This window comes from Pagrus pagrus (assembly GCF_965226575.1).
Source record: "Pagrus pagrus genome assembly, chromosome: 2".
NCBI classification, from domain to species: domain Eukaryota; kingdom Metazoa; phylum Chordata; class Actinopteri; order Spariformes; family Sparidae; genus Pagrus; species Pagrus pagrus.
The window spans coordinates 12,206,935-12,223,584 of record NC_140186.1 but is presented as its reverse complement, the minus strand read 5'-3'; the positions used below and the strand labels follow the sequence as shown (position 1 = coordinate 12,223,584).

The 16,650-nt window shown below is 44.4% G+C and overlaps 1 protein-coding gene across 4 annotated transcripts in view; it reads left to right on the top strand.

The window, feature by feature from the left end:
- Nucleotides 1-16,650, top strand: part of cntln (centlein, centrosomal protein) — an 87,378-nt gene that overhangs the window by 22,246 nt on the left and 48,482 nt on the right. For all 4 annotated transcript variants that reach the window (XR_014623435.1, XM_084364634.1, XM_084364636.1 and 1 more), the window contains 4 exons: nt 1,853-1,993; nt 7,720-7,839; nt 10,668-10,789; nt 14,339-14,455. Coding sequence is in view for 3 of the 4 variants with exons in the window: in XM_084364634.1 (XP_084220760.1) it covers nt 1,853-1,993; nt 7,720-7,839; nt 10,668-10,789; nt 14,339-14,455 (500 nt within the window). In the remaining variant the exon portion in view is untranslated. The remainder of the gene's footprint in view (nt 1-1,852; nt 1,994-7,719; nt 7,840-10,667; nt 10,790-14,338; nt 14,456-16,650) is intronic.

The window sequence follows — 16,650 nt, the reverse complement described above, 5'->3', positions numbered from 1 at the left end:
GCTGGATGAAAATGAGGATGGGGATGAGAGAGACTCTGAGAGGGGAAAAAAAAGTCAGACACTCCAGCATCAGTTAATTTCCAAATTGCTTTATGTGGCTGATGCCGAAAAACCCAGTCCGTCCTCCTGACTGCCTAGAAATTATAAATAATTGTAACAGATGCGCCAATATGGCTGGCCTCCAATAAACGAGGCCCCAGATAATTTGACCAACCCCCTTTGACAGGCCAATTTAATAAAACATGAACAAAATCTTCCTCACTAATAATTTATCATCCCCTCTCCTCCCCTTTGGTTAAAGTTGATTACCCTGGCAGTTAACAAGGTCACGCCCAGATGCCAGGTTTCTGATAATGCAATCAGGACTCGTTGGAAAAAAGGTGATGACATCCTGTGCGGTTTTCTTCACTACCTGGCCACCTCGTACAGCACAGTTGTGAAGGCCTCTGTTTGTCAAAAGGCTTTGATTTGATGTGTTGCACAGAAGTGTTGTTGAAAGCAGCAGGTGATGCTGTTTGTTTAGTTTTTTTTAGTGTTTCACACCTTTTATTTAAGGACTTAAGAAAAGAAAGGTGAGAATAGATGCGATATGGTGATGAAGACGAGAGGTATGTTGGTGAGTGTTAACTTCAAGGAAAAGGACTTGGAAAAGGGGTGTTTGTGTCTAAAGCCATCCATCCTGTGAACACACGTCAATGAAAGGTGGCTGTTCATAACAGCAGCAGCAGCAGCAGCAAAAGTAAGGAGAGAGAATGTCACATTTAGGTGACATGGACATTATAAAATCAATACTTGCACGGTTGCATTAAGGGAATGTACATGTGTGAGTCTATACATTAGTGGTGTGTGTGCATCACAATATACCCCTCTGTGGGTGGGCCCTCCTCTTTATCCTTGTCCCCTTCAGTTTGTTTTGGTAGTCCCTGCTGTGTGCTGAGTTGTGCAGATGCTGGCTAATAGACACTGATAAATAGGTGTAGCTATGATAGCACACTCGCCACAATGCTAGAGGCGGTAGACAGCTGTCCCAGTGCCACATGACACATCTGGTTATTGATTCGACATATTTGGTGAATGAAAATATCATGAGGACAAACTGCATTTCATCTGAATTCATTTTGACAACTGCTGTTGATTCAATCAAAGGTAGAAATATAGTTTCATAGACAAAACTTTAATGTCCGCTGAGAGGCAGTTTGTGGTGGAGCAAATAACATATAGACACATTTAAGAACACATCAGATCGACCCATCGTCAACGTCATCACAGTCCAGGCAGGCATTTAAAGTGCATGTCAACAATTGTCATTAAAAATGTGATGAAAATAAATAGTTAGTATACTGCACATTCCGACTACTGAACAGATTCCCATGAAACTTGGATCTCAGCCCATAACAGACCTGATTAATTGGATTTTTGTCTCACAAAGCTTTGCAAGATAGGGAATTTTTGTTGTTGACATTTTGTTAACTTCTCAGGGAATGATGCATGGATGTTGATGAAAAAAATCAGGCTTATTGAGGTGGCTTGTAATTAAGAATGAGAACAAAAGGGGGATGTTCGACCTTGATGGAGGCATGTGCTCTACTGAGTGCCATTCTAGTTTGTTTTTTAATTTTTTGTTTATTTAATTTTTTTTATAATAGCCAACAAAAACCTTTTCGAGACATCATGACTTGTCCAGATTATGGTTCATTACTTTTCCTACCCACATGAGATCATCGTCCAGTTGAATCTGTCACATGTTGGACATATTTTCAGAAATCCGTCTTATTTTTTTTTGTCACTTTTTTTTTTGGTCTCTTTCCCGTTTATCAAACGCAAACACATGCACTGTCTGTCTTTTCTACAGGCAGCAGTGTCAGAGCAGGTTGATGGTGCAGCTCAGAGGTCTAGCCCTGATTCTGATGGGGCCTCCACCCGAGGCTCAGATCCCAGGCCAGAGGATAAGACCCTTCAATGGAGATCCACCAGTTCCGTCAGAAGACAGCAGGTAGGTTTGCACACACTACCGCCAATTATGACAAAGACAGCATGTGGGTGAGCAGCTAACATGCTCACACTTATCCGTTACCACTTCGCTCAGATTAGATCAAAGCCACAGAGAAGGGATATGAAGGAAATGGTCTGTTGAGAATCATGTGATTTATCAGACCCTGCCTCTGCCAACCTTTGTCCTGAACTCCCCAACACACACACATGCACACAGATGCCCCTCCTACTGTGACCAGGCCGACGTGTGCTGCTGGTTTCACGCATGCCTTGGGCTCAGGCACTGGCTAATTTACCGCTTCAGCAGTACATTATGAACAAGAAAGAAGCTTTTGATCTTCTCAGTATTCCACTCATAAGTTTGGCAGGACATGTTTCTAGATGGCCTCACTCACTCCAAAGCTGGCCTGAAGACACATTGTTTGATTTATACAGCTGTCCTCATTATGGCTTCAGTGGAGATACTCCTGTTCTGGCAGTTTATACATGTCATGTAATTATTTTGTACAAAATAAATAAACAGTATTGACATCATTTGATGCGCTTCCTTGTTCTGGAGGCTGTGCTGTGTTTGCCCTAGGACACACACACACACACACACACACACACACACACAGACACTGTTGTTATGCACCTATTAATTATTAAGAAACTTGCCAAATTTGATCCTAGTGCCGATACTTTCAATTAGAGTGGGACTATAATGTATTTTTCACACAATACATTTTTGATACCTTTTTATGCTGAATAAAAACATGAATCATAATCGCATTTAAATGTTTAAATCAGTGTGTCTAACACAGTGTGCGCATGCTGTCCTTTTCAATAGATACCAACTGAAACTAATCCATCAAAAGAGTCTTTTTTTTTTCTTTTTTTTAAACTCATTTTTAGAATTCAGTATTTGGACCCTTTTCAATACCTTTTCAGAACTTCTGGACACTTAGCTTAACCCTTACCTGAACCTTAAAACCTGACCATGTGCACACATATCAATTGTATTGAGTCCACAGAGATTGAATCAAACTTGCAAGTTTTACTATATCCAGCTCATGGAACCATTTAACTAAAACATTTATCAGTTGAATATTTTTTCAAATCAATATTTTTTTATTTTATTCAGTAATGAATTTTTCTACAACACAAATTCAGATGAAAAATGGAGTAGGATTGACAGGGAAACAGCTTTAAATTGAATGAGGCTATAATTAAATTTAATGTTCCTGACTGTGATTATTTTTTGTTCAGTTTTTTTACAGTACAGTTTCATTTTGAAAACTTTCATCTTTCATTCCCTGAGTGATGATAATTGCAAAGCAGTCATCTCTGCTACAGTGGGGGTGGACTAACATTCTCCAGTCATCCAGCGTCCAGTGTCATTTTCATCTCTTCAGCCATCATTTGATTATCCTACTCCCCCACTCCCCCAAGTCAAACAGTTGTAAAACTTAAGTACATAAATCATGATAAACCTAATTGTTATTAAAAACCTGAACATTTTGAGTAGGCGTCACTGTTGGCTGCTTAATATCCAAATATGACGATGCTCCAAAGAAACCATAAACCAGTTTTGCTTCATTACACTCCATTTAAACAATAACACCAATCTGCAAGGTCAAAAGCTGTTGAAATGAATCCTCTGTGCGGCCCAATGCTACCACCAAGGACACACTTTGCAGCTCTTTCAGTAAGTGCCTAAAGTGAACTGTGCTTATCGGCTGAGGTGACGAGCAGTTCACAGTGACATTTCACATTTGACTATTTGTCTTAAACTGGTCACTGTAAATAAAGAAAAATAGTTTAAATAATGAATGAAAGTGAATTGACTTATCAGTGAACAAGAAAAGTTAAGTTTATTGAGGTTTACCCCATATAAATAGCTTTATTGGGATCAACCTATTTGGCACAGAATTTCCATCAACGGCTACTCTGGCTTGGAAATTGCTGGCAATGACGATCTAGGGCTCGCCAATCCCTCAATGACCGATGATGCAGGGCAGCAACACATGTTCCTGGTGTGTTAAACAGTGGAGCAGATTTCCTAGTGTGGGAGAGGTTCAAGCTGCCATCTATAGATCTCTTCTGATCTAGAGGAAATGCACAGTTTCTCCCTTTTTCACTAAGGATTGAAGATTTGCAGCTCAGCTCCGGTTCTGCTCAGAGTGAGGGAGGAGTGGCTATCAAAGGTAACCAGCTCAGACTGAGAAGCATTGCAGGGGGCTCATTCCACCAGGGGATGGTAACCTTATGAGCCCTGTTCAGGGGCATTTCTAAGGGGGATATCTGTGCTGCTGCAAGCTTGGCATTGCTACACAAGTTTATTCAGTTTTACCATCTTGACCTGATTGCATCTTCATTGGTGTCCGTAGTCTTTAATGTGTCTTCATTGTAGTTGTGTAATAGCCTTGGAGGAGATGATTTGGTTTTGACTGTCCTGGGCTCCCATAGTGAGGTTTGAGACAGAACATTCAGTTACAGTTCTCTGAGCCCTGCTTGTATATGTTGGGGCATATGGAATAAATCTGCTTGAGTATACCGTGTTTGGGGCAGAGGACGGTTTTAAAGGGGAATGAGTAGGCCAATACAATTCAGGTGATTGGTCTCTGCCCATCAGGTGGTAGTGGAACCTTTTCGAGATACCTCACTCAGCTCTCAGAACTGGGGCTACCCTGCAACCCAATGTTTGTCAAAAAGTTTGCATACTGCAGAGTGTCACCTTTACTCTGTGCTGTGTTTGTGAGCTGGATTTATTGTAGGAGCTGCACCCCACCATGTTGTTTACCTGCAACTTTCAGTTCTCATGTTACCTGCTCTTATATTAGTCGTAGTTGTTTGGCAGCGTTACATGGTCTTTTGCATTTTTTTCCTTCTTTTTAATAGATTTTTTTGGGCGACGGTTTACATCCGCTTAGTGTTTATGTGTGCACCCATGTGTTTACATGTTGATGTGTAGTGATCAATGACTGTGTCTTATCCTATGCTTATGTGCGAGTGTATAACATTCCTATTCATCCGGGAACCTGAACAAGTTCAGCTTTGAGAGCTCCAGACGCACATGACACTCTGCTGCAATCATAAAGAAGCCCATTGATGACAGTGACCCCTCTCTCTGGGAGATGGAGTGAGAGAGGGAGGAGGAGAGGTGAAAGGAGGAGCGAGGCAGTCGATGAAATGTTTCTTCTTTGCTTTACAGCCAGTGACACTGACCCCTCAGTAAATAAGAGTTTTACTCTTGCTTGCATACAGACTCTGTTTAGATACAGGCCGCTCTCCTCATTTCCCTCCTACCGTATGACCTCCTCCCCTCCATCTGCATTGCACTCTCATGTTTGCAGAGCCATTACAGGGTGCGATGCACAGGTCAGGTCACGGCCGCCAACCAGCTGCCGAGCTGAGGTAGACAGCGGGCACATCTTTCTTTGCCTCGTGTTCTGTTTTTTATCTTTCAAGCCTGTCTTGTGGAACATTAACAACAATGTCACAACATAGAGCTTCCCGCTAAACAGAAGGCATTCATGTGTCTTCTGAACCTACGGCAGACAGGCGTCCAACTGGACCAGAGAGAACATCTGCAGCAAATCTAAGTCATTTGTCAGTGTCGCGATGTCATTTTCCTCTGAACTCCTTGTAGACAAAGCCCACTGCAGTTTTTCTCCTCTGGTTTTTACATACAGAGAAACACTTATGGTGGAATATTCAGCTCGTTGTTAAATCAATCTTACCCAAAATGTGCTTCTATCTGAAAACATGTTAAGAATACATCCTCAATAAATCTTGCTTTATAGTTGGTCATCTTTACTTTTAAGTTTAGGCCTTTTAGTTGATTTGGATTCCCCTTTTGGCCTCTCTGTTTTCCCCATGCACATACGGGCTAAGCCAGTTGGCCTGCCACTCATCAGGAATATGCAGATCAATCTGCTAATTAGTTGCATAGAGTCATTAAGACTGAGTTAGAACACATGGTTGGCACACATGCTGGCATGATAGGAGAACCGGGCATACCAGGTCACTGGAGTCAACTGTTGCCCAAGGGCACATTCCCGGTCACACTAACATACTGTACTTAGAAATGTTTGTCACAGGCAAATGTTTGTTACAGAGACTAATGTGTACTTATTGTTGTTATAATCTAAACATTTGCACTTTCTGATTGCCTTAGTAGTTTTCACTGTTACTCGCACAGTTCGCCCTCTCCCATGCTGGATTCAAATTGCATACCGACATTCAATGAATTCACAGAAAATTATTCATAGACATTGTTCAGTAGACTCTTGAACAACTTTTTGATATTAATCGCTACAACCCACACTTTTTTCACCAACATGGGAAATTGTTTACAACACTTGTGACATTCACCCATTCACACACACATTCATACGCTGATTTCAGAGGCTGCCATGCAAGGTGCCGACCTGCTCATCAGGAGCAATTTGGGATTCAGTATCTTGCTGGACTGAAGTCGGCATGTCATATTCTAAAAGTTGTGCCTTGTGCAATGCCCTCTGGTGATGCTTCCTTGATTACAATGACTGAGCAAAACTGGTGGAAACATGGACTGGTTCACTTGATAGCATCAAGGTTCTAAGAAACTTGATCAGTACCAGCTAATTTGGTGGAAAATGGGTAAGTCTGTTTGGCTTCACTGTAAAAAAATAAATAAATAAATTTGAGTTTCTCCTGCTCTGCTGAGTAGGTCCTCAAGATGTTTGCTGCGCCCAGTGGTTGACACATGTATCATTTTGAATTGACCACTGGGACCTGAATTGTTCAAATCCATTGCTGTGACTTCCAGTACCCACAGGTGTCAACAAATCAACCTGATCTGAAATCTAATCTGTATAACTTTAGTGGACAACAAAGCTCGTTTTTCAAGAGACAAGGCTTATTGATCCACTATCATATTATACACTTCCTCCCTCTTCCTCTACTCCTCTTCCACTCCAGCCCAAGGACTGTTGTACGTTTAGTCGCACTGCATATTTTAGCCTGCCATCTGGTCAGCCCTGCCTGGCACTGCAGGGGGCCTCATATCCTCTCATATTCATATTCCACTAGCATATTGTTCCCACTGCTTTTCTACAGTGCGGCCCAAGCACTTCTCCACTTCTTTATTTATTTCTACAGAAGAGGCCGGCTAGCAAACGGCCCCCCCTCTCCTAATCGGCGGCTCTTCCAGTTGTCCTATCAAGTGTAACCTGGAGGCCCCTAGTAGAGCAATTAGAGCGGCCTCCCTGCCCACCTCTTGTAATGAAGCCCAGCACATTCTGGAATCTATAGCCCCTTTAGTCTCCCCTAATGGGACATCATTATTGTCAAAGAAACAATGTAAATGGAAATGAACATACTCATTAGCCAGTCGCAGGGAGAAACCTTTGCCGCTCTCAGCTTGCAACTCCCGCTTCCAAACACGCACACACGCACACACACACACGCACACACACAAAACTGAACCTCCTCCCTTCAGCTTCTGCAGGCTGCTGCTCCAGCTTGCTTTATTCCTCTGGTAGCTCGTTCGTTTGTGCGTGCGTATGTGTGTACCGAAGAAGACAATGTGCATGTTTTACTCAAGGTGAGAGGGGAATGGAGTGAACATGGATAATTCCATTATTGGCATTCACTCAGTGCTTCTACAGATGTTAATTGTTGCATGGGTTTGTGCCGGTGTGTGTAAAGTGAAGTGCGCTCAAGTAGTTCTCACCCCAGTGCTTCTTTGCTTACCTGTCCCAGGGTGCACCTGTGCAGCGGTCCAGGTCTTTGTCCCCAGCCAGCAGTGTGGAATTGGGTAGTAGGAGGGGAAGAGGAGCAGAACAGAGGATCCAAGACCTTGAGGAAATGTTGCAATTGAAGGTAACTAGATGAATACACATAATGTCCTCTCATTTTCTCCCATCTACTTTAATCTGTTTATCCCCAACTCTTCTTTGCGTCTAACTGTATGTCCTTTATTTCCTGCTGCCCACAGCATTCTCTATGCCTTTTCTGAATTGATCGTCTGTCTCAATGTTTTTTCCCACATGAGAGTGGCTTTTGACTGCCAGTGACTTTGAACTACTTGAGGTTATTTTTTGCTGAACATGGCACATTCAATGGGCTGGTGGTGTCCAGCTGATAGTGTGGGGCACTAGACAGGACTAATGGAGCTGCTTGTTGCTCCGGCCACTATCTCGCATATGATTGCTGCTATCAGCTGCTGGGTTGTAGGAAGGTCTCCAGCACTGTAACAGTCCCAGTCTCCAAAGGGTTCAATTGCACGAGTGCCGTGCCTGCCTCCTCTATGACCTTCTTTTACAGTGTCTTTCAAACACACATACACATTTACGTATGTGTGCGTACACAAACAGAGCGTGCGTAGGCAGTGAAGCAGCGGGAGAGGAGCTGCTCTGGTGATAGTGGATGCAGCAGGGTTTTTTTTTCCCGTAAACGAATCAGCTTTATTGGTCTTTTAACCTTCACATGCTCTGTGACGTCTTTCTCCCACTATTCTTCATTCTCATGTCTTTTTTCCCCTCTGTCTGTCAAATTCACTGCAAGCAAAGTATACTTAATTTTGACCTCTCCCCTATGCCTTTAAGGTCTCAAAATTTGACTTTTTCTCTTTTATTTTATGTCAGCAGTCCACTGGACTCTCCCCTAAAGCTGTCTTCCTTCTTGTCTTTCCTTATCCTTTCCATCTTTCAGGCTGACCATCAAGTGAGTGATTATGCAGAGGTCATCTCCCTTTGAACACAATCGCAAGAACACATTAAGCATCATTTTCTTGTCAGATCTGAAGTGTCTGAATTACATCACTGGCAGACACCTAGTCAGACATCAATGCTCACAGTAGATTCAGACAACACGCATGGCTGTCTTAGTTAATAGTGCCATTTACGTGTCTGTCAGTCGAGGAGCATTTAGCAAAGGTATTCACAGATAGGCTGTGGATTGGCAACTCAAATCTGTGACCACAATAATGAGGGCATTAGTTTCGAGCATGATTTAGCTCTTGGATCTGGCATTGACCAACATGCCCTCCATCAGCTACAGTTGAGACCTCACCTCCAGCATCTTAAAGTAGAGTACTTCACTGTGTCCACTCCGTTGTTCTCCAGTTGATCCTATCCAATTCTTTCCAACAGAATGCCTTTCAAATTGGGTACGCCAGCCTGTACCATTGACATGTTGACCTTAGCAGCTAACAGCAGCAGACAAACAAACAATTCTCATAATAATGGCCTGCTTTTTTTTTTTTCTCTTCCGCACACTTTCAAGTAAACAGTAGCTGTTGCTGTGTAATTATTTTTCAGCTTGAGAACGTCCACAGATGTGTATGCTGGCTGAGTAAGGGGGTGTATTGATCTGTGGGCAAGGGTCTGTGGCCTGATGACCAGAGCTGGGCTGCCCAGGGGAAGCTCTATAAGGAGCCTGGGAAGCCATGATGTGGCTAATGCCCTGCCACTTGCTCCATTCTGCCCCCCCACCCTCCATCAGTCAGACTCAACTCTTCTGTGTCCTCCCCCAGCTCCTAGTTCCACCAGTTAACACTGCCCTGATCTGGCCCCTTTCATTAGAGCCTTGTTTTTGAGAGGTTGGGGGCAGCTTGAAGGGGCAGAGGATGTCTTGCAGATGTCCTCTGTGAATAATCCGCACTAGGGAAAATCCATACTTGTCACATTGGCAGTGTGAGTTTGTATCGTGTGTGTGTGTGTGTGTGTGTGTGTGTGTGTGTGTGTGTGTGTGTGTGTGTGTGTGTGTGTGCGTGTGCGTGTGTGCGGGCACACCCGTTGTGTGTCCGGTGCATGTTTGTGTGCTCTCTCTGTTCTCTTTGTCCTTGTTAATAATAACAGGGCTGAGGGCTCGCATTTCCCTCTCTGCAGGGCAGCCGTGTCATATCAGCAGTAAACAAGCTCCTTCCCTTCAGAAAGCGCTCGACAACTCTCCCTAGCCCTGGCCACTCAAGCAGAAACCTGTCCTGCACTCTTCCTTTCACTTTATCTTTTGCCGTGCTCTCTCTCCTTCCTCTCTTTCTAGTTTCTCTGTTCTCTCTTTCTCTTTGCTCCATTTTCATCAGCTGCCTTTCTCTCCTCCTTTGCTCTCTTTCCACCTCTGTTTGTCCTGCCTGTTGAGAGTGTTTTCTCCATCGCCCTCGCTGTTAAGGTCAGTGTGATGGGGAGGAGGGGTGCCCCTGACAAGAAAAATCTATATGTTGTCTTCTCTTACTCCTTCTTTAAAGCCGGAGCCCAATCTGGCTGTGTTTTAATAGCTGTCAACAACAGTGTCAGCAACAAACCCACCGCTGCACCCCCAACCAACACAACACGTGTGGGTCATCACTTGGTAACTCCAGTGAGTGACTTTCTTTGCTGTGTGTGTGCGTGTGTGTGTATATGCCTGCTTTGTGCTCTGTGGCCCCGTTGACTCGTCATGTAAATGTCGTCCTGTAATGATGTCTCAGTTGCCCAGTCCGTGCACTTGTCAGGGAGCAAGGTGAAGAGAGAAAGGAATCTGAACCTGCTGGTTTCTGTCAGGTAAAAGTGTTAAATATGTAGACGGTGAGGGACTTTTCTCAACTTCCCTGCCACACTACTGTGCCAGTGAGTACCTGAAGCTGACTCCCTTTTTCAATTAAGTTATGTTTTAATTGACATGTACAACTTTTGGACTAAAAAATCTTCCTTTTTCTGTGTTCCTTGCAGATCGAGGAGAATGAAGAGCTGAAGAGAGCTCACGACAAACGCCGTGAACGCCTGCTTCTTATTCAGAAAAACTACAAGACAGTCAGAGACCAGCTGAAAGAGATGGAGAAATCAAGTGGCTTGTGAGTACACGGTAACAAACTGTGGTCACATAACACTGTGGAAAAAATGTGACAAAACAAATATTGTACACATCACACAATACACAGGAATTGATTAAAACACACAGTAGAGTCTGTGAATATACAAAGTAACTTGGAAAACTTCCAGTTCCTCCCAGCATCAGTCAGTTAGAGATCTTTCAAAGCACATTACTCACCTTGCCTTATGTTAAAAGCCCTTGTGAAATGCTACAACCCTCTGAAACCACTCACAAATAGTCTTAGGGCCTCATTGCTCTCCACATGTTGTCTGACAAGACCTGAGTGCTGGATTTGGGAAAGTGGGAGAAATTCCTTCCTTTGCCTTTGAAAAGCTCTGAGGTTTTAAGCCCAGTCAATTTGGGCCGTTTTGTGCCAAGTGTGTGTGCGCTTCTGCGTCTCTTCTCCCTCAGCGTTCATTAGGATGTGAGAGCCAGAGGCTGGAGGTGTCTGGTCCTGGGGGGTGCAAGGTGTTTGAGAAGGCCTGCGGAGGGAGGAGGAGGGGGGAGGGCTATTTCCTGAATCTTCACCAGAAACCACAGGATTTTTACACAAAGCGGAAAACGTGCTGGAAAATGTCATTAATATAAGAGTCTTGTTCTCTCCATTGTCTCCCTCAGTCTCTTTCCCACTTTTACTGTCTCTGTTTCTTCTCTCCAACAGCGTCATTGAGTCCATTTTAAAATGTAACTAAAGGTGCATATGTTTGGTGGCCGCGCGGGAGCAAAGTGTTGACCCCGTCAGCTGTTTTCTCTCTGGGTTAATTAAAGAAAACAGCAGTGCAATGTGAGCCCGTGTGAAAGTGGAGTGAGTGAGAGAGAGCGTGTTGAGCGCTAGGCTCGACTCGGCTCATGTCAGCTCAGTGCGGCTCAGCAGCATGTGTCTGAGACAGTGGGAACAAAGACAGAGAGATGTAGAGAGAGAAAACTCTCAGAGTCAACACCAGTTGTGCTGCTGTTCTACATTTTAGCAGGTTATCAAAGAAATGTTCCGTCTTGTGATATAATGCACTTTTGTCAAACACTTGGATTTTGTGAAAAGAAAACATGTATGTTTGTATAATAAGACATACAACAGGGCTGTGGTTAAGAGAATAGAGCTAAGAAGAACTGCAAGTCCATAATAATAAGTTTGTTGTGTCAGTGTCCATATTTCATGAGTGATTTGACATAAAATTGATGCAATAGGCAGCCTTGCCCTTTTCAGTCAGAGCCCTCCATGGCACCAACCAGTCACTCAATGTTATGATCCTGGCATTCATTTGGCATTAAGCCCCATCCTTAAATAGCTGTTAAACCCACTGGGGTAATGCCAGCCTGAATGAGAGACAATAGAAAATGACTTAAATACTCCCATTAGTGCTTGGAAATCAGGGCCCTAACAAGTCAGTGGGGATAGGCGTCGAGTCTCATTGCATTTCGAGCTTGTTAGGGATTTCCCTGTAGCTTCCATGCTGTGTTGTTGCCTTTTTGGAAAGATGCGGGGGGTCGTTTTTGTTCCCCTTTTGTGTGCAGGACCAAAAGATAAGACTGCGATGTGTCTCCCTCCATACCTGCCACACACATATGCCTGTATACTTCCAAGTACTTCATTTCATATACAGAGTGTACACCAGATAAAATGTATTAGTGTTAAACTAACATATTTTTTTCTATACCTCCCAGATTTGAGTTTCCCTCATATCAATCTTCACCTTTAATCAGCAGAATCAGGTATTGAATCAGACAATTGGTTGCTCTACGGCAAGCTGCTGAGTGACGTCACCAGTGTGTGTGATTAGCCAGTCCCGCCCAGGTTGGAACTACCAGCCAATCTCGAGGCAGACGAAGGCTCCCGTTGGCTCATCAGCATGCAGGCGGTGAGCAGTTGGCCAGTCCCAGTGAAACCACCCTGCCATTCACTATTACCGCCATATTTTCCAAAAATGGCATGAAGGAGAGGGAGAAAAAAGCCAAGTTCTTATTTATATTAGAGAAGGGAAAAAGTTTTTTAATCAGACTGGGGATGATGGGGGTGAGCAAATAAAATTAAAGGTTATTAAAGCATCCGTACTCTGATCAAAGTTGCGCCCATAAACAGATTCCCCCTGAATCAGAGCAATTAGCCGCAGCGGCGTGGAAAAGTTCTCTCTATTTCCTCCTGCTTAATAATGGAAACTAGGATACCATAGGGGAGGAAGCACTGAGGCCTGAAGAAGATAGCTCTCTCATGGCTCCATGTTCAACAGCTTTTAGGCCCACTGTAAACAAATTAAAATGTATAAAGCTTTACCGTGACTTAATAAAGCTTCATACACCTTTCATAAGGAATGCAGTTGATACACTACATACCTGAAAATCACACAGAGACAATTCAAACAGAGCTGTGGGTAAAATATCATGTACTTATTCAGCTCTGGGCAGTGCTAAGATAGTTTAGTCTGAATTCGCTGTGTGCTCGCAGTAGATTGAGTAAAAGTGTATCAATCTCTGTGACTGTACAGTGAGATTATCCGTTAAGTAGCTTTGCACTCTGGGAAACTAACCCAAGCCCAAAGATAGCATACATATACACTCACACACACACACACACATACACACACACTACGGATAAGTTCAAGGGCTCCAAATTGCTCACAGGGGCATTAGCAGTATTAAATGAAAACATTTGCCGTTCCTCAGTAGCCTCAAACTCCCAGGCACCAGGGTTTAACTAGTATTAGCGTAGCGTGGCTGTGTCTACATAGCCAATAATGACCACAGGAAAAGGAGCCCTCTGCAATAGCAGTGACCCTCACAATCCATTTCTTCACACCTCTATTGCATTGATTGAGTAAAAATGCGAAACTGTGGTGCGTGTGACAAAACTGGTATTCTCGTCTCACCTGCTGCTTTCCAATCTGTGGATTTACACTAAAAGCCATTTTAGTTTGCAAATGAAAGGCTAATTGGAATCGAATGTGTTGGACTAAGACTGATTGATGAATTGGGTGTGTGTGGGGATGCAGTTGGGAGCAGCAGGGACATTGTGTGTCTGTGTCTGTGTGTGTGTGTACATGTGTGTGTGAGTTGAAGGGGAAGTTCAATGGAGGGGGCAGCCACTGAGCACAAAGTGTCATTAAGTATTCATAAGTGAGGTGTAGACATTTGAATGACCTCGTTTGCGAGTGTGTTTTTGCCATTATTTACATTTGCATGGCACACAGGGAATGGTCCACCGCCCTGCCGCACGGGCAGTGCCCTGGGCTCTAACAAACATGCATACGTGTGTACATGATTTGCCACTGAAATGTCAAAGTCAAGGCTGCTCATTTGAATACTGCTAAAGATGACTGAATAACAAAACCAGAGTGAGACTAAGGGGCCTTGTTACCCCTTGTGAATTGGCCAGAGGCAGCAAGGTAATGTACAGTAGCAAACATTTTCCCTTGTTAGCATGTTTGCTTTACATGTGTGTGTGTGTTCCATAAATGAAGCTACTTCTTCAATTTATTTGCGTGCCTCTACATTTAAACTTTTGTCTTTCTTAACTTTCGTGTATGTGTGTGTCCAGGCCAGGTGGAAGGATGCAGCGTGCAGAACCGTGGCAGCTACGACAAGAGGACAGTGATGCGGTGTGGAATGAGCTGGCCTACTTGAAAAACCTCACCAGGAAGCTCTCCATTGAAAAGTAAGTCACCTGCTGTCAAAGATGCCCGGCTGAAACATACTGTAGACGTCTTTCGTTTAACACTTACAAGTGTACACACATGCCGACATGCACTCCCACTGTCCCTTCTTGTTTGTGGGTGTTAAAATTGGACTGTGCCCTTCCCAACTTCACAGCATCCACCTAGCCCTCCACATCATTACCAGCCAGCGGGGGCCAAAGCAAGATCATTAGACTCTGTGCTCATTTGTAAAATTGGCTGCCCAAAAATTCACACATAAAAGTGAAGGAAGTAAAATCACATTATCAGAATCCCTGGCTGTGTCTTTGTGAAATAATTGCATTTTTAATGGAACATTTATGCCAAACGGTTGTCCCGTTGCTAGTGTTATTAAGTGAGTGTCAATAAGGTACTTTACATACTTATAGTCTCTAAGCTGTAGTTGTGTTGTGAGCTCAAATGTTGATGTAGAGTTTGGTGACTTTTTTATCCTTTTCTGCAAGAGGTACTTATTTAATTCCTTTCTTTGTTACTTAGTTTTTCCTTCTCTCTGTCTCCCTGTCTTCCTGTCCGCCTGTCTTTGTCTTTGAGTCTCTCTCTGGGTGTAGTATAGCAATTGTCTTGTTTGATCTTGAGCAGCCCCTGTAACCGTACCACTAACACTGACCCTCTATGATGCTACACAAAGCTTGGCCTAAAGCCACAGTCTTCCTCTCTCCTATCTCCCCTAGCCTTCACCTCTCCTCACCTCTTCCCTCCTCTATCCTGTGCCTCTGTACCCTCTTCTTCCCCTCTTCCTACTCGTCTTCCCAGCTGCCTCCCTCCGGCCCTCTGTGATGCTGCAGTAGGCTGAGGCCAGAATTCTGGTACTTGCCCCCCCCACCCACCCCCTCTACTGCTTTCCCCTCTGCTCACCCCCCTGCCCTGTCCTCCTAATCCCAGCTGAGCTCATTATGATATAGCCCGGCTGCCTCTCTCCAAGCCTGAGCTGTCCGAGCTAATTACAGGCTAGCAGCCCTAGTGCCGCCGATGCTGCCTGTTAAGGGATGTCCATCCGCCTGCCTGCCCGGCCACGGCTAGAGCTGAGCAGAGCGGAGCACTGGATGGTCTGGGGGTGGGGCATCGGGGGGGGGGGAGAGAGCAGGCTACGGTGAACACGCAGGGTCCTTGGAACTGACCTGTGAGGGAAACCACGAGGGATGGAGAGCGCCTGGCCTCTTTCCGAGCTGTGTAACTGGCCTGTCCTCCGGGGTTAGTGTTGATCCCCTTCATGTGCCCCTGACCAGCTCCACCTCATCTCCTCCATTCCCGCCCCCAGGGCCCCTCCTTACCCGGGTGGCTGGTGCAAAGTAAACTTGGCTCGGGTCTTTAAACTTGTGCTTTAGAAAAACTCTCCGTTCCAGGGCACACATCTGAACACACGCACAGCTCAGTGTGTTAAACTAAGCGAAAGCAGCACACTGCCCATCTCTATTCCACTCCTCGCTTTCTTCCATACCTGTTGTGAGAAGGTGCAGCAGTGAGCAGATAGGATTGTTGTTGGGACTATGGACGAAGCCAGATTAACCAAACAGCTTTACTCCCCTGCAATGCAAATTTCTGCGGCGAGGCATAAGTGTGTGCTTCATTGTGTTACAACAAGAGTTTGTGGAAGCATAACTGCCAGGAAACTCTTGGGGCAAGCATTTGCAGCTTGTTGTTCCGTTGACCGTATTATAATGATTGTGCTTGTGAAGGTTATGCTAGATAAGTGTTAGAAATTATCCACTAATGGATAATTAACTCCTGGCAGCTGAAGAATTTAGGGCCAAATAAAGGCCCCTTATAAAGCTTAAATGCCTAGTGGCGGGCTTTAGAGGAGAGCCTCGGTTAAAACTCTCCATTTGTCTCTCAATCGCTCTTTCTCATTGTCATGATATTGTGCACAGATGCTCCCTATCACCTCCTTCAAAAACAGCACTAGTAAAACACTGTCTTGAGCCCCACATGACCATTTCCCAGAATGAATATTGCTGGAATAACTCCTGCACAGTGGGTCCCTACAGTGTTAAGAGAAGGTTATGGAGCCCAGGCACCCCTCTGGTCTCTGCACTTGAATTAGAGGTTGCGCAAGAAGGTGAAACGGGTCTATTTGTCTGCTGTTGTAGCTGATTTACTAAGGGTGCAGTCAGCAACAAATGTGTATTCTTTGGCGACTTTTGACATCACTCCAGAC